The following is a 17405-nucleotide window of genomic DNA, read 5'->3' on the forward strand; positions in this document are numbered from 1 at the left end:
AACCATGTATTAATTTAACAGTACATTTAATGTCCAAAAAAATGTCCAATGAGGCCTATGCACTCCCAATGGCCAATGCACATTTCGCTAGCTCCCTATCTGTAAAAATAGTTGCTATTGAGCTTATAATTGAAGAGTTGAGAAATAGAAAGTATACCTACAGAAAGCTGAGAACATCTTCACTCCATCTGTGACAACAGTATAGCTGTGTTTTCCCAGCAAATGGATATTCAAATGTTATACAATCAGAACACTTTTCTTTCTCCCAGAGCATTTTTTATCCTCAGGAAAGGAGAGAGAGATAGAGTGGCTCGCTGGACACAGAAACAGGCCCCAGCGAAACAGGTACAGGGGCAGGCAGGCACACACTTTCATGACAGGAATCATGAGGATAATGAACTTTACTGTTTGACCTAATCATGTTTTTAACCTCCTAAAAAATATGATGTTTTTAGTGAGGTGAATTAATGTGCAGCCCGCACCGATGCAACCAATTCATTTTTTTACTTGCACAACCAAGTCAAAGGGTTGCAAAATGCAACTAAATGGTCACAGTCTGGAGCCCTGCCTTGTAGACTTTTCACTATAGGTGTACTCTCTAACTTTTGTTTTACTCAATGAAAAAGGCCTCCATCTTTGCAATCAACATTAGGCTAGGCCAAGGTTCCTCTCTCGCTTTCTCTCCCTCAGCCGCAGGGCAATCCCGGAGAATTTGGGCGGAATAAAGAAATCTGCCAAAATCTGCCAAAATCCGGCAATTACTGGCTAATGGAAACCCTGACACACACACACACACACACACACACACACACACACACACACACACACACACACTCTTGCACAGCTAACCTTGTGGGCACATACAATTCAGTCCCATTCATAATCCTATTTTCCCTAACATATACCCTAACCTTAACCCTAAACCTAGCTCCTAAACCTAATTCTAACACTAATTCTAACCTTAGCCCTAAACCCCTAGAAATGGCATTTGACATTGTAGGTACCAACAAAATGTCCCCAGTTGGTCAAATTTTCATTAGTTTACTATTATCGTGGTGACTTCTGGTCCCAACAAGTATAGTTAAACACGTCCACACACAAATACAAAAAAACACACTCTCCTTGCCCTGGGCCTATCACATGATGAATATGTTCATTACACCCTCTCACTGAAATGTAACACCTTTGGTACCTAACTGGCCCTGGGTCATTGAGAGATGATTACACTTTTATGCAACAGCCAGCCTTTCCCTGGCCCTGCTTTACCACACTCCAGAGCTGCCTGAGAAATTCAGTAAAAATTAATTAGTGCTTCTGGGCTTTTTGTGTGTGCTGTAATACTGTGCAGTTAAACTGTGGGGAAATAACCGGCTTTCTGGTGGTAAAGAATCATTGGGCAGTTGCTGAACCAAGCCTGGTACTGTGTTAATCATGAGGTGGTTTACTTAAATAAATCAGCTGCAATAACACCAGTTGCTTTTTACATTTTTGTGGTTGATTTAATCACCAGGTACAACAGTGAGCTCAGGCTGGTGCGTTTGAAAATGTCAGAGAGTGGAGTCTACACCTTTTATGCCTCCAATGGTGATGCAACAATCAATCAGTCATTTACCGTCTACGTTATCAGTAAGTCATGATATCATGAGTCATTATATTATCTTAAGGTGCCCTGGAGCCACACATACATTATATTGGGAAATGGGCAGTCCGAGACTTCACTTCTGCATACTGTCAATATGATGCAATTCATCATTAACATGATATGGCATTTATGACTAGATTTTCACAGACCATTTGGCATATGTGTTAAAGCCCAACACTTCTTTCGCCCCCCTCCCCCAACCATCAAAACTGCAGTAATCCAGAGCATCACAGTTGATTTATATGCTATATATACCCACCTGGCATCAACACTAACATGTTTGTGCTCAGGTAAACCAGAGATTGTATCTCATGATGGCCCAGTTGATGGACAGGTGCGATGTGTAGCTGAGGGATACCCTGCCCCACAGATCACCTGGTACTACTGTGAACAGCCTTATATGAGGTGAGATCACTGGGGTAACACACACACATACTTCCAATGATATGCTATGATTGGTCTGTGTTGATAGATCAAGGGAATTTAGAAATTTAACTGTAATGACTTAAAGGGATAATTCAGGATTTTGGCAATGAAGCCCATTATCTACTTCCTCCAACGTTGCTCTTCCTAATATTTCTATATATCTTAATTCCCTTATTTTACTTTTTAGATTTGTGTGTATTGTGGTGTATTGTTAGATAATACTGCACTGTTGGAGCTAGGAACACAACAATTTTGTTACACAATAATATCTGTTAAATATGTGAATGCAACCATTACAATTTGATTTGATTTGAGAAGACGCCTTTTCAGACCTTAGTGAGAGGGTTTCAAAATTGTCTAATTGTCTTGACCTTCCCAGAGAATAAGCAGAAGTGGGATTGAACAGGTGTTATTTGTTGGTGGACTGAAGTGATCAGGGTTTGGAGAGAGGTGATTTGTGATTGGTTTGTTGGCTTGAAATGAGATGAAAGTTATGATTTGGGGATTGGACAGTATGTTCTCGGAAGTTATTTATAATGATGATGGCAACACCAATCCCAGGAAACACTGATAATGAGTCAGAGGCGATTGGCTAATCATTATCCAATCACTTTCAATTAGGATCAAATCAACTTAGAGAGCTGTCCAACTCAAACAAACATGCTTACAGTTACCCTTGCCATGTGTATTTGATTTTTTTGTAATTAAGGTACTAGGTGATGGTATGAAATGTCTTTGGAATGCCTCAATGTTTAAAATCAGCCTTTATTGGCCCACACATCCAACTTTATTGGCACAGACAAATAAATAGTGTCTCACACTCTATATATAAACTCCCAGTAATTTATACCCAGTAAATTACTGGGAGTTTATATATATAGAGTGTGCGACTCTCTTTATTTATTTTTTGATAGCTTGCAGTTTATTTGCCGTTAGTCAGCAGCTCCACACTAAATAATGTTCTCTGAGTGTGCTCCAGCTCATGTTATTTATTAGACTATTAACACACACATACTCACACACATACTGCACACACATAAAGAACACACACACCGCACACACATACTGTACACGCATACTGTACACACATACTGTACACACATACTGCACACACATACACTGAAGAAGCTCTGAGATGTTCTTTAAGTGTGACTTGGCCTGTCAGTATGTGGAAAACAGCTGCTGTTTTTGGTACGGTGCTGTGAAATGTGGAGCCTTGCATGGGGCACTCTTTACTTCTTCCAATCATTGTGCTCTACTTTAAACAACAGACAAATCCCTTTCAACATTATAGCTGTCATCATAATGTAACTTGATGATATTGGATAACGCATGTTTTCACTCTGTGGACTTTGTGTATCTCTAAGGTAATGTTGTTTTAGCTGATGTGGAGGATCGTATGGGTTCCTTTAGTTTGCGCTGGAAGACTGGCATGGATGGGGATGGATTGATTTAGCCTGGAACAGTGATGTTTTATCTGGGAACATTGATTTAAGACCAATGTATGTTCGTATGCGTCATGCCCCAGTGCTGTCCGAAGACTCTCTGTACCTGGCTGTTATTTTGAAGTGCACTTATGGTGAACATAATTGGGGAAAGAGGGGATGGTTGACTCTAAATGACTTGCATTTCAATCAAAAATTCCTCACTTTTAAATGTCCATGATCTAATGTGAACCCTTAGTCTCCCGTTTGTATACTCAGTACATAACAGTACATTCATCCGTTTTACAATAACAACTGCTGTGTTTAGTGCCACATGAAACAATGGACTCAAAGCTACTGAAAACAACACCCAAATTCAGTTACACTAGTTTGGTAGACAGTTTGTCCCATTGTCCCCCTCAGGTGCTCCCACCAGATGAACGCCACTCAGGAGGAGCAGGACATTGTCACGGTGACGTTGTTGAGTCCTTCCTTTGGGAAGACGGAGGTGGAGAGCAGGCTGAACATCACCACAGGAAGATTCCACACGCTGGAGTGTGTGGCCACCGTGGAGGGAGAGCAGGACTTCACACTGTTCTCTATCAGTGGTGAGTTGTGGTGACACACACACATACACACACATACAGTTACTGGGAAGGTGCTGTCTGTACGTCTGTGATAGGATTGAAGCTCATCATCCTGCTATGTGTGTGCGTGACTGTGTGTGTCAGCAATTATTCCTGGATAAACACTTTCAAAACACATGCACGCACAACCGGTAAAAATGTGTTGTTTTAAGAGGTGAATGTTGCATAGCCTTGCCTTGTCTCACCTCGAGCAGAGCACTTTGCAGACTCCATGAGAAAAACACAGACACCTCACTTTCCTGACTCTACCGGCTCAGACAACTTATCTCTATGGACCCATTCCCTGAAACTTAGCATTCAGTCTTTTTCATATTGGCCCAGATATACATTCATAAACTGATGTCTTCCTTACCAGCCGATAGCTGTGTTTTGTGAACAATGGACTATTTGTGTACCTCACAACTGTTGGCCTGAGGAGGACTCAGGTGATCTACTGTACATAAACCTGCCATAAGGTTCCTAGAGTACTAAAGTAACCCCCCTCCTCTCTCTTTCTCTCTCTCTCGCACACACATGCACACACACGCACACACCCACCCACACATACACACACACACACACAGTGTGTTGTGAAATCTGTGAATGTAATGTTTTTAAAATTGTATAAACTGCCTTAAGTTTTCTGGATCCCAGGAAGAGTAGCTGCTGCTTTGGCAGCTGCTAATGAGGATCCATAATAAATACAAATACACAAGCAGTATACACAAGGAGTTGGAGTTGTTGGCGGAGGGGGGGATGCTTGGTGGTCCTGGTGTCAGCTAGCCTGTCCGTGTGTTTTTAAATTGATGTGTTTGGTGTTAATCCCTAGGATATCCCTACCTTGGGATTAGAATTAAATACAGTGTCAACAAACCTAGAGAGGACACAGTGACAGGAAGGTGTCTGTGTTTGGTTGTTGTTCCTCTACAGACTGGCTATCCCATTCAGGCCTCTCTCATTATATATATTTTATAGACAATACTGTCACGTTCCTGACCTGTTTTCTGTTGTTTTGTATGTGTTTAGTTGGTCAGGGCGTGAGTTGGGGTGGGTAGTCTATGTTATGTGTTTTCTATGTTGGGTTAATGTGTGGCCTGGTATGGTTTTCAATTAGAGGCAGGTGTTTGACGTTTCCTCTGATTGAGAACCATATTAAGGTAGGAGGTTCTCACTGTTTGTTGGTGGGTGATTGTTCCTGTGTCTGTGTATACCACATGGGACTGTTTCGTTTGTTCGTTCGTTTTAGGTAGTCTGTTCCTGTTCGTGCGTTCTTCGTCTATATGTAAGTTCGTTTGTTTCAGGTCTGTTGCCTTCGTTTATTGTTTTGTAGTTTGTTATAGTGTTTTCGTGTTTCGTCTGTCATTTAAATAAAATCGTTATGTATTCATCACCCGCTGCGCCTTGGTCCGTTCATGCACCACAAGACGAACGTTACAGAATCACCCACCAAACCCGGATCAAGCAGCGGGTTAACGGGCAACAGCGACAGCAGCAGTGGTTCAAGGAGGAATGGACATGGGAGGAGATTCTGGACGGAGAAGGACCCTGGGCAGAGCCAGAGGAGTGTCGCCGCCCCAAAGCGGAGCTGGAGGCATCTAAAGCGGAGAGGCGGCATTATGAGGCGCTAGCAAGGCAGAGCGGCTGGAAGCCCGAGAGGCTCACCCAAAAATTTCTTGGGGGGGGGGATAAAGGGGAGTGTGGCGAAGTCAGGTAGGAGACCTGCGCCAACTTCCCGGGCTTACCGTGGAGAGCGAGAGTACGGGCAGACACCGTGTTACGCAGTAGAGCGCATGGTGTCTCCTGTACGTGTTCATAGCCCGGTGCGGGTTATTCCACCTCCCCGCACTAGCCGGGCTAGAGTGAGCATTGAGCCAAGTGCCATGAAGCCGGCTCAACATATCTGGCCTCCAGTACGTCTCCTCGGGCCGGTGTACATGGCACCAGCCTTAAGCATGGTGTCCCCGGTTCGCCAACACAGCCCAGTGCGGGTTATTCCACCTCCCCGCACTGGACGGGCTACGGGGAGCATGCAACCAGGTAAGGTTGGGCAGGCTCAGTGCTCAAGGGAGCCAGTACGCCTGCACGGTCCGGTTTATCCGGCGCCACCTTCCCGCCCCAGCCCAGTACCACCAGTGCCGACACCACGCACCAGGCTTCCAGTGCGTCTCCAGAGCCCTGTTCCTCCTCCACGCACTCTCCCTGTGGTGCGTGTCTCCAGCCCAGTACCTCCAGTTCCGGCATCACGCACCAAGCCTCCTGTCCGTCTCCAGAGCCCTGTACGCACTGTTCCTTCTCCCCGCACTCGCCCTGAGGTGCGTGCCCTCAGCCCGGTACCTCCAGTTCCGGTACCACGCACCAGGCCTATAGTGCGCCTCGAGAGTCCAGTGTGCCCTGTTCCTGTTCCCCGCACTAGCCTTGAGGTGCGTGTCTCCAGTCCGGTACCACCAGTTCCGGCACCACGCACCAGGCCTACTGTGCGCCTCAGCAGGTCAGAGTCGGACGTCTGCCCAACGCCGTCTGAGCCATCCGTCTGTCCAGCGCCGTCTGAGCCATCCGTCTGTCCAGCGCCGTCTGAGCCATCCGTCTGCCCAGCGCCTTCTGAGCCATCCGTCTGCCACGAGCCATTAGAGCCGCCCGTCTGTCCCGAGCCATTAGAGCCGTCCGTCAGTCAGGAGCCGCCCGTCAGTCAGGAGCTGCCAGAGCCGCCAGCCAGTCAGGAGCTGCCAGAGCCGCCAGCCAGTCAGGAGCTGCCAGAGCCGCCAGCCAGTCAGGAGCTGCCAGAGCCGCCAGCCAGTCAGGAGCTGCCAGAGCCGCCAGCCAGTCAGGAGCTGCCAGAGCCTCCAGCCAGTCAGGAGCTGCCAGAGCCGCCTTCCAGTCATGAGCTGCCTTCCAGTCATGAGCTGCCCTACAGTCATGAGCTGCCCTACAGTCATGAGCTGCCCTACAGTCATGAGCTGCCCTACAGTCCGGAGCTGCCCTACAGTCCGGAGCTGCCACTCAGTCCGGAGCTGCCACTCAGTCCGGAGCTGCCACTCAGTCCGGAGCTGCCACTCAGTCCGGAGCTGCCACTCAGTCCGGAGCTGCCACTAGTCCAGAGTTGTCCCTCTGTCCTGAGCTACCTCTTTGTCCTGCGCTACCTCTTTGTCCTGAGCTACCTCTCTGTCCTGAGTTGTCTCCTCTATTTTAGAGGGGCGTTGGTGAAGGTTCCTGGACCATGGTCGGGGGCGAGGGTCGCCACTCAAGGGACGCTAAGGAGGGGGACAAAGACTGGTGGAGTGGTGTCCTCGTCCACCGCCGGAGCCGCCACCGCGGACAGATGCCCACCCAGACCCTCCCCTTGAGTTTTAGGGGTGCGCCCGGAGTTCGCACCTTGAGGGGGGGGTTCTGTCACGTTCCTGACCTGTTTTCTGTTGTTTTGTATGTGTTTAGTTGGTCAGGGCGTGAGTTGGGGTGGGTAGTCTATGTTATGTGTTTTCTATGTTGGGTTAATGTGTGGCCTGGTATGGTTCTCAATTAGAGGCAGGTGTTTGACGTTTCCTCTGATTGAGAACCATATTAAGGTAGGAGGTTCTCACTGTTTGTTTGTGGGTGATTGTTCCTGTGTCTGTGTTTACCACATGGGATTTGGCCGGGGTAGGCCGTCATTATAAATAATATTTTTTTCTTAACTAACTTGCCTAGTTAAATAAAGGTTAAATAAATAAAAATAATAAATAAAAAGCCAGGCAGGCCAGACCTCGGGGACCATGTGCCCAGGCTTTAGCGCTCCTCTCTGCAGAGCAGGACAGACCTCGGGGACCATGTGCCCAGGCTTTAGCGATCCGCTCTGCAGAGCAGGACAGACGTGTGGAGACGTGCAGGGAAGTCTGGCGCACAGTGGGAGTCCTGGCCGCACTGAGTGTTTAGACGCTGTGGGAATTTTGGACGCAGCCCTCCATGGACCCAGGGAGTTGTAGGGGAATAAAATAGGGATGGAGGGAGAGCTTTAAAAGCCACTAACAGGTTTACAGAGGATTAGTTCCTGCATACTCTGCATTCTCAGATGATTTGAAATGGAGAGAAAGCCTCTTATGGCTAAAGAGCTTATTACACCCCAGTGTACAGAGCTAGCAAAACAATAACACATCACAAACCGCTACACAAAGGAACAGAAGACTCATTATACAGATATTATACATAACAACAACAGCAGCAGCAGCACCACCACATCATGCTGCACAGCATTACTGCATGCTGCACAACTAGAATGGGAATTAAGGAATTGGGTAATAAATAGTATACAAAATAATTAACAAAATACAGAAAACACAGTTTGATTCAAGTAATATGATTTGATTACCTTTGAGTGATCACTGAAAGACAACAATGTAGGACATATGATACTGCACAGTGCTAAAGGCCAATATGTTGCCTAACATTAAAACTGATTTGTCTATCAGTGTTCCTCACTGATATCTCTCTCTTTTATCTATCTGTCTGTTATATATCTATCTCCAACGTTACACTGATATCTCTCTCTGTTATCTATCTCTCTGTTATATAGCTATCTCTAACGCTACACTGATACTGTATGTATGTCTCTCTCTCTCTGGTGTGTGTCCCTGCAGAAAGAACAGTTCCCCATGAGCTCTTCACACCTCTGCTGATTGGCATAGTGTCAGCAACCGCCCTCCTCATCCTCATCCTCATAGTGCTCTTCTACAAGTACCTGCAGGTAACTACCCAAACTCACTGCCTCTACTCAGGTAACTATCCAAACTCACCTCTTCTCATACATCACAGCCACTTCTACAAAGGGTTACACACCTGTATAAACTTTGAAAATTACACTCAGTAAGTCATAGGCAAAGATAAGGTACAGTAGCTCACCTTTAAAAACATATTCGCATTAACTCACAGAGGTCAACTCACAGAGGTCTATGCTGAAGTACCACGATTGATGTGAGTTTAATGGTGTCCTCTGTACTTATCCTAATATAACTCTCTGCTGGCCTCACAGAAACCCAAATACCAGATCCAGTGGAAAGTCATTGAAGGTATCCACGGAAACAACTACGTGTATATTGACCCTACCCAGCTCCCATACGATCACGAGTGGGAGTTCCCCCGGGACAAACTGCGTTTCGGTGAGTTCCTTTGCTATCATCACATCAGAAAAAGCACTGGTAATCCCCAAGCAGGGAGGATGCCCCAGACATCTCTTACAGTATACTGTATGTATAATCTCTAATCCAGAACTGTATGATATACAGTTTGTTTTAATATTATCTAGGTCTATTTTATGTGTTTCAATTGATAGCAGCAGGTGTTGAAATAAGTGTTTTTTGTTTTGCTATTTGGAGCCAGCCAATGTATCTTTGTTGTGACATCATACCTTATCCCCAGGGCCTGTCTCAAAATGATGGATTTACACTCTATTTGCTCACCAGTCGGTCACACTTTTACAATAGCCCTGAGCATACACTAACTGCATGATGTATTTAATGTAGCTGCTTTCTTTAATAAAGAACACCAACCCCTCCCTCTAAACAAACGTTCTGTTGACATTTTGGAGGGTTTTTTTTCTCATCCGAACCACCCCAAACAGGATCCTGCATGTCCTGGTAACAGGTGGCGGAGCCAGGATGTGGGAGAGGAACAGGATGGAGTAACATTGGTCTGTCTCTCTGTGTTTCCATGCAGGGAAAACTCTGGGCTCCGGAGCCTTCGGGAAGGTAGTGGAGGCTACTGCTTATGGAATGTCCAAAGCTGATACAGTGATGACAGTGGCGGTCAAAATGCTCAAACGTAAGATGTCACAAATTATAGTAAAAATGTTGATATAGCAATAAAAAGAGACATATTTTGGTGATAGATGTGTGTATTTTAAGGTGTCTGACTGATCAGACCTGGTCAGGTCACACTGTCAGAGAGAACCCCTGCCCCTAACTATGGGTGCTAAACACCTGGATATTTGACTAAATGTATTTGACTAGCTATTGACCGTGTGTGTATGTTTGTGTGTGTGTTTGCATTGATGTACACTATACAGTGCATTCGGAAAGTATTCAGACCCTGTGACTTTTCCACATTTTGCTACGTTACAGGCTTGTTCTAAAATGTATTCATTAGTTTTTTCCCTCATCAATCTATACACAATACCCCATAATGACAAAGCAAAAACTGTTTTTTATAAATGTTTGCAAATTTCTTAAATAAAAATTGAAATACCTTATTTACATAAGTATTCAGACCCTTTGCTCAGGTGCATCCTGTTTCCATTAATCATCCTTGAGATGTTTCTACAACTTAATTGGAGTCCATCTGTGGTAAATCCAATTGATTGGACATGTTTTGGAAAGGCACACACCTGTCTATATAAGGTTCCACAATTGACAGTGCATGTCAGAGAAAAAACCAAGCCATGAAGTCGAAGGAATTGTCCATAGAGCTCCAAGGCACAGACCTGGGGAAGGGTCTGCAGCATTGAAGGTACCCAAGAACACATTGGCCTCCATCATTCTTAAATGGAAGAAGTTATGACCCACCAAGACTCTTCCGAGAGCTGGCCTCCTGGCCAAACTGAGCAATCAGGTGAGAAGGGCCTTGGTCAGGGAGATGACCAAGAAGCCGATGGTCACTCTGACAGACCTCCAGAGTTCCTCCAAAGGTCAACCATCAACCACTCCCCCAATCAGGTCTTTATGATAGTGTGGCCAGACGGAAGCCACTCCTCAGTAAAAGGTATATGACAGCCCACTTGGAGTTTGTCAAAAGGCACCAACTGACTTCAGACCATGAGGAACAAGATTCTCTGGTCTGATTAAAACAATTTTGAACTCTTTGGCCTGAATGCCAAGCATCACGTCTGGAGGAAACCTTGCACCATCTGTACGGTGAAGCATGGTGGTGGCAGCATCATGCTTTCGGGATGTTTTTCAGCGGCAGGGACTGGGAAACTAGTCAGGATCAAGGGAAAGATGAATGGAGCAAAGTACAGAGAGATCCTTGATAAAAACCTGCTCCAGAGCACTCAGAATCTCAGACTGGGGGCGAAGGTTCACCTTCCAACAGGACAACGACCCTAAGCACACAGCCAAGACAACACAGGAGTGGCTTTGGGACAAGTCTCTGAATGTCCTTGAGTGGCCCAGCCAGAGCCCAGACTTGAACCAGATCGAACATCTCTGGAGAGACCTGAAAATAGCTGTGCAGCGACGCTCCCCATCCAACCTGACAGAGCTTGAGAGGATCTGCAGAGAAGAATGGGATAAACTCCCCAAATACAGGTGTGCCAAGCTTGTAGCATCATACTTAAGAAGACTCAAGGCTGTAATCACTGCCAAAGGTGCTTCAACAAAGTACTGAGTAAAGGGTCTGAATACTTATGTAAATGTGATATGTAAGGTTTTTTTATTTTTAATCAATTAGCATAAATGTTCATTGTCATTTTTGGCTATTGAGTGTAAATTGATGATGGAAAAAAAACTATTTAATAATTTTTAGAATAAGGCTGTAACATAGCAAAATGTGGAAAAGGGGTCTGAATAATTTCTGAATGCACTGTATATACAAAAGTATGTGGACACCTCTTCAAATGAGTAGATTCAGCTATTTCAGCCACACACGGTTCAGACAAGTGTATAAAATTGAGCACACAGCCATGCAATCTCCATAGACAAACATTGGCAGTAGAATGACCTTACTGAAGAGCTCAGTGACTTTCAACGTGGCACTGTCATAAGTTGCCACCTTTCCAACAAGTAAGTTGGAAGCAACGTCAGCACAAAAACTGTTCGTTGGGAGCTTCATGAAATGGGTTTCCATGGCCCGAGCAGACGCACACAAGCCTAAGGTCACCATGCACAATGCCAAGCGTCGGATGGAGTGGTGTAGAGCTCGCCGCCATTGGACTCTGGAGCAGTGGAAACTCGTTCTCTGGAGTTATGAATCATGCTTCACCATCTGTCAGTCCGACAAATGAATCTGTGTTTGGCAGATGCCCGTAGAACGCTACCTGCCGAATGTATAGTGCCAACTGTAAAGTTTGGTGGAAGGTGACTAATAGTCCGGGGCTGTTTTTCATGGTTCGGGCTCCTTAGTTCCGGTAAAGGGAAATCTTAACGCTACAACATACAATGACATTCTAGACGATTCTGTGCTTCCAACTTTGTGGCAACAGTTTGGGGAAGGCCCTTTCCTGTTTCAGCATGACAATGCCCCTGTGCACAAAGCGAGGTCCATACAGAGATCGGTGTGGAAGAACTCGACTGGCCTGCAAAGAGCCCTGACCTCAACCCCATCGAACACCTTTGGGATGAATTGGAACACTGACTGAGAGCCAGGTCTCATCGCCCAACATCAGTACCCAACCTCATTCAATGCTCTTGTGGCTGAATGGAAGCAAGCCCCCGCAGCAATGTTCCAACATCTAGTGGAATGCCTTCCCAGAAGAGTCAAGGCTGTTATACAGCGAAGGGGGGACCAACTCCATATTAATGTCCATGATTTTGGAATGAGATGTTCGACGAGCAGGTGTCCACATTCTTTTGGTCATGTATGCTTGTTACACTAAACCAGCCAGAGGCCATACTTCCTGTGATGTTTTCTTTGATGATGACTTTGAAGCACTTTTAAATGATCATGTTCTGGTGGTGTTTCCACAGCCAGTGCCCATGCCACTGAGAAGGAGGCTCTGATGTCAGAGCTGAAAGTTCTCAGTTACCTGGGAAACCACATGAACATTGTCAACCTGCTGGGAGCCTGTACTGTTGGAGGTAAGGAGCAGTATGTCTAGAGGACTGTAGCGCTTATTCTCATTCTAATCTATGCTACTATCAATCTGGGAACTACAGTTGGCAGAGGTTTTTGAGATACAGTAATAATCTGAACAATCCTCCCTTTTATCACCAAGGATTGTATGACTTGTTGGCGAAATATCAGCCTTTCTACAGTTTTCCCTGTTAGTTAACACTATCAACGTTTCTCTTTACTGTAGCAATTGTGTTGAATCCACTCAATATTAGCCACTTTCAATGCAACATACCGAAACAAAACGCACTATGCAAAAGATGTTGTTGTCGGCACAACGCATCGGAGTATGATTCTTCTGCACATGACTCAGCCCATACTCAGCCCAATACTCTACACAGACCGTTTCAGCATTATCAATCAGAGCTGCAGTAGGCAGCTTGCCAAATATGGATCTGTGCCATTTACTTTGAAATGGACTGAGTTTACAGCTGTCTTGGTGAGTAGATGCACTTGTTTTGAGATCATGGCAAGAGCTGGATGTAGCCACATGTGCACATTTTGTTCATATCCTTTGCTAGTTAGTGAGTTATTAGCCCAGTTATAGATCATTTGTAGTCAACAATAGGGGAGTGATTGCTTCCTACAAAACGTGTACATTTCTAGACATCTTTGAAAAGATTAAGAGGTAAAGAGCTTTTTTTTGTCTTAAAGGGGTAGTGTTGTATTTTGAGACAGGCTTGAATAATCTAAGTAGCCAATTGGCAGATGGTAGCATAATTTGTCTGATTCTCTGTAATAATGGTATGGGAATAATTATAAAATAAAATAATACATTTTATTTTGTAAAGTGGTTTCTTGCATCAAAGACAAAACTACATTTTCAGTCACCTCCTTGTCTGAAGGACAAGTGGATTAAAAGGTTGATTTCAAGCCTTGCATGTTTTTTTTTCTCATGGAATGTAGGCCTACATTGAACACCACACGTTGGCTGCTACTAAAGGCTGAATGATAGAACAGCTATTTCCATGTTAAAATATTATGGGATGCATTTTCTCCATAGTTTTTTATGGTAGGCCACTGGAAGGCCTGGTACGCCAACATTAGGATCAAATAGCCACAGTAGCCTACTTGGCCACAGTTAAAACTAACTTAGCCTCTCTGGGACTGCGGGACGCTTGCGTCCCACTTGGGGAGCACCCCCCACCCACCCCCCACTGATTAGCATCGCTAGCATAGCGTCACAATTAAATAGTAGCATCTAAATATCATTAAATCACAAGTCCAAGACACCAAATGAAAGATACAGATCTTGTGAATAAAGCCATCATTTCTGATTTTAAAATGTTTTACAGGGAAGACAAAATATGTAAATCTATTAGCTAACCACGTTAGCAAAAGACACCACTTTTCTAACTCCATCAGTTTCTTACTCCATCAGGTGCTATCACAAATTCGACCAAATAAAGATATAAATAGCCACTAACCAAGAAAAAACTTCATCAGATGCCAGTCTGATAACATATTTATTGTATAGCATAGGTTTTGTTAGAAAAATGTGCATATTTCAGGTATAAATCATAGTTTGCCATTGCAGCCACCATCACAAATCTCACCAAAGCGACTAGAATTACTACAGAGAGCAACGTGTATTACCAATTTACTCATCATAAAACATTTCTTAAAAATACACAGCGCATAGTAATGGAAAGACACAGATCTTGCGAATTCAGACAATATTTCAGATTCTCTAAGTGTTTTACAGCGAAAACACAATAAATCGTTATATTAGCATACCACATGTGCAAACGTTACCCGAGCATTGATTCAAGCCAAAGAGAGCGATAACGTTATCATCGCCAAAATATATTAATTTTTTCACTAACCTTCTCAGAATTCTTCCGATGACACTCCTGTAACATCATATTACAACATACATATAGAGTTTGTTCGAAAATGTGCATATTTAGCCACAAAAAAACGTGGTTATACAATGAGAATAGTAGCCAACCTGGGACGAAAACGTCGGCCGCCATCTTTAACAGTGATCTAGTGTAATGCATAACTAATCATAAACTTTACTAAAAAATATAGGGTGGACAGCAATCGAAAGACAAATTAGTTCTTAATGCAATCGCTGAATTACATTTCTAAAATTATCCTTACTGTGCAATACAGGGTTCGCCAAGCGAAGCTACCCCAAAGAAAATGGCGGAATATGCGTTTAACATTTTTCTACAGAACAACGATTTATCATCATAAATAGTTCTTACTATGAGCTGATCTTTCATCAGAATCTTGGGCAATGTATCCTTTCTCGGGTCTAATCGTCTTTTGGTCGAAAGATGTCCTCTTGTCCCGTCGAAATGGCCACTAACGTTCGACCGGTACTGGAAACGTGCCCAGCGCTTCAAAGTGCATCACAAAGAAATGCCTCAAAATCGCACTAAACGGATATAAATTGCTATAAAACGGTTTAAATTAACTACCTTATGATGTTTTTAACACCTATAACGAGTAAAAACATGACCGGCGATATATAAGTGGCTAAACCAAAGCTTGGAAAGAGAGCCAGTCCGACGTCCATCGTGCGTCAGGCGCAGCAAGAAAAGAAAGCTACTTCCGCCTTGTGCTCTTTTATACAGGCCCTGATTGCGCAATCGACTCCATTCAAATTGTCACCTCTTACTGACATCTAGAGGAAGGCGTGGGCAGTGTTTGTATCCTCATAGCATTTACAGGGACATTAAAACTGACCTGGGACCAGAGGCCAAGATTTCTGAAATCTCACTCCCTGTCATGAAAAGTGCTGTAGAATGAGTTCTGTTCCACTCAGAGACATAATTCAAACGGCTATAGAAACTAGAGAGTGTTTTCTATCCAATAATAACAATAATATGCATATTGTACGAGCAAGAATTGAGTACTAGGCAGTTTAATTGGAGACCAATTTTCGCTAAGTCGAAACAGCACCCCCTATATCCCCAAGAAGTTTTAAAGCAGGTACAGCCTCAGTGTTCAATGTAAACGCGTGCTGGAAGTTGCACAGAATTTCCACAACCTTCAAGTTTGGAAGTTCAGCAGACCAGAAATTTGCTCAGGGAACATTGCTTGTTGGGCGTAAGTATTGTTTACTATTCGTTGTATTAATGTTTATGATATAGGAGTGGTGCTCCTGAAACTTGCCGTACTTGTAGGAGTGGTGCTCCTGAAACTTGCTGTACTTGTTTGGGTGTCTATATTTCAAGGTGTTTTGTTTGTCTTGTTTGTCTTTAGTGTGTTGTTTCTTGGTGGATGACATTCATGTGACTGACCATGGCTATTTGTCTCCTTGTCTTCAGGCCCAACCCTGGTGATCACAGAGTATTGCTGCTTCGGTGACCTCCTCAACTTTCTGAGAAGGAAGAGGGAGACGTTCTTTTGTGACACGTTAGGGGAGGACTGCTACTACAGGAATGTCATGCTGCAGAGGGAGACAGCTACAGCTTGGTCAGATGGGTCAGTGTGGACTCATTATGTTTACAAGGAGAGGGTGGTAGTTGGGTGGTATATACTGTAATTTTCACTGCACAGTTTATACTGTATATATGTACTGTTGCTTGTGTCATCTCAACTGCTCACAAAAGTAAATACCACTGCCGTTGTTCTCCCACCCACTGGAAAATTCCCCAATTTAACTAAGCATACAGTACTGTCATGGTCTATAAGGCAGGACACGCCTACACTAAACCGACTACTCTTTGTTGTTATTGAGAAAAATGCTTACAGTAAATGTAAATGTCTCTGGAGATTCATAAATGTTTGTTAGGGAGTATTTCTTACCTAGTGTGTCGTAGTTATGTGTAGTATTTGATGGCGACTGAACTGAGACCAGACTGCTTATTTCCTCCTTGCAGAGACAGCAGGAATGGATACATGGATATGAGGCCTTCTGTCGCTGGTGTCCTGCCCAATGGCTTCTCCTCAGAGAAGAGAATCTCGATACGCAAACCAGGCAAGACATCCACTTTTATTTTTATTGATCATTTTCACATATGTCACTTGAGAAAGCTAATTTATACAACCTGCAATGTGCAGTATCTCCCTCTATACATAGTTAAGCTTCCTTAATACACAATGTCACTCCTTCTACGTACCCCTCGAACTATTCTTGCTCTATCACTATGTTTCTCTCAGGTGGTTCCAGTAGTGAGCCTGATGTTGTGAGTGAGATGCTCCATGAGGACAGTCTCTCTCTGGACACTGAGGATCTGCTCAGCTTCTCCTATCAAGTGGCCAAAGGCATGGACTTCCTGGCTTCCAAAAATGTAAGCCCTTAATTTCCTCACAGAAGCTCTCCTCTCCTAATATAGCTCCTGAAAGCCCCCACCACTAGCTATTCAAAACAACAGTTCTATTTTCACTCTGCAATTAAATCCAGCAAGTTAAATCCATGATGGTAGATAATGTCCAACCATTCTCTAAATATTTTCATTCTGTAAGTACTGTACATTCACGTAGACCAAGAAAAGCACTATTTCCACTGATATTGTTTGTTCTATGTATCAGATTAAATTT

General features: G+C 44.2%; 1 protein-coding gene across 1 annotated transcript in view; it reads left to right on the forward strand.

Moving 5' to 3' along the window:
• The window catches only part of LOC120054924 (mast/stem cell growth factor receptor Kit-like), a 48477-nt gene that overhangs the window by 16318 nt on the left and 14754 nt on the right, over positions 1-17405 (forward strand). Inside the window, 10 exon segments of the mRNA XM_039002663.1 lie at positions 1511-1626; positions 1933-2047; positions 3916-4100; positions 8726-8832; positions 9118-9244; positions 9801-9905; positions 12764-12874; positions 16190-16337; positions 16745-16842; positions 17025-17155. Coding sequence (XP_038858591.1) covers positions 1511-1626; positions 1933-2047; positions 3916-4100; positions 8726-8832; positions 9118-9244; positions 9801-9905; positions 12764-12874; positions 16190-16337; positions 16745-16842; positions 17025-17155 — 1243 coding nt within the window.

The sequence above is a fragment of the Salvelinus namaycush genome, chromosome 10, assembly GCF_016432855.1.
Source record: "Salvelinus namaycush isolate Seneca chromosome 10, SaNama_1.0, whole genome shotgun sequence".
In the NCBI taxonomy this organism is placed as follows: domain Eukaryota; kingdom Metazoa; phylum Chordata; class Actinopteri; order Salmoniformes; family Salmonidae; genus Salvelinus; species Salvelinus namaycush.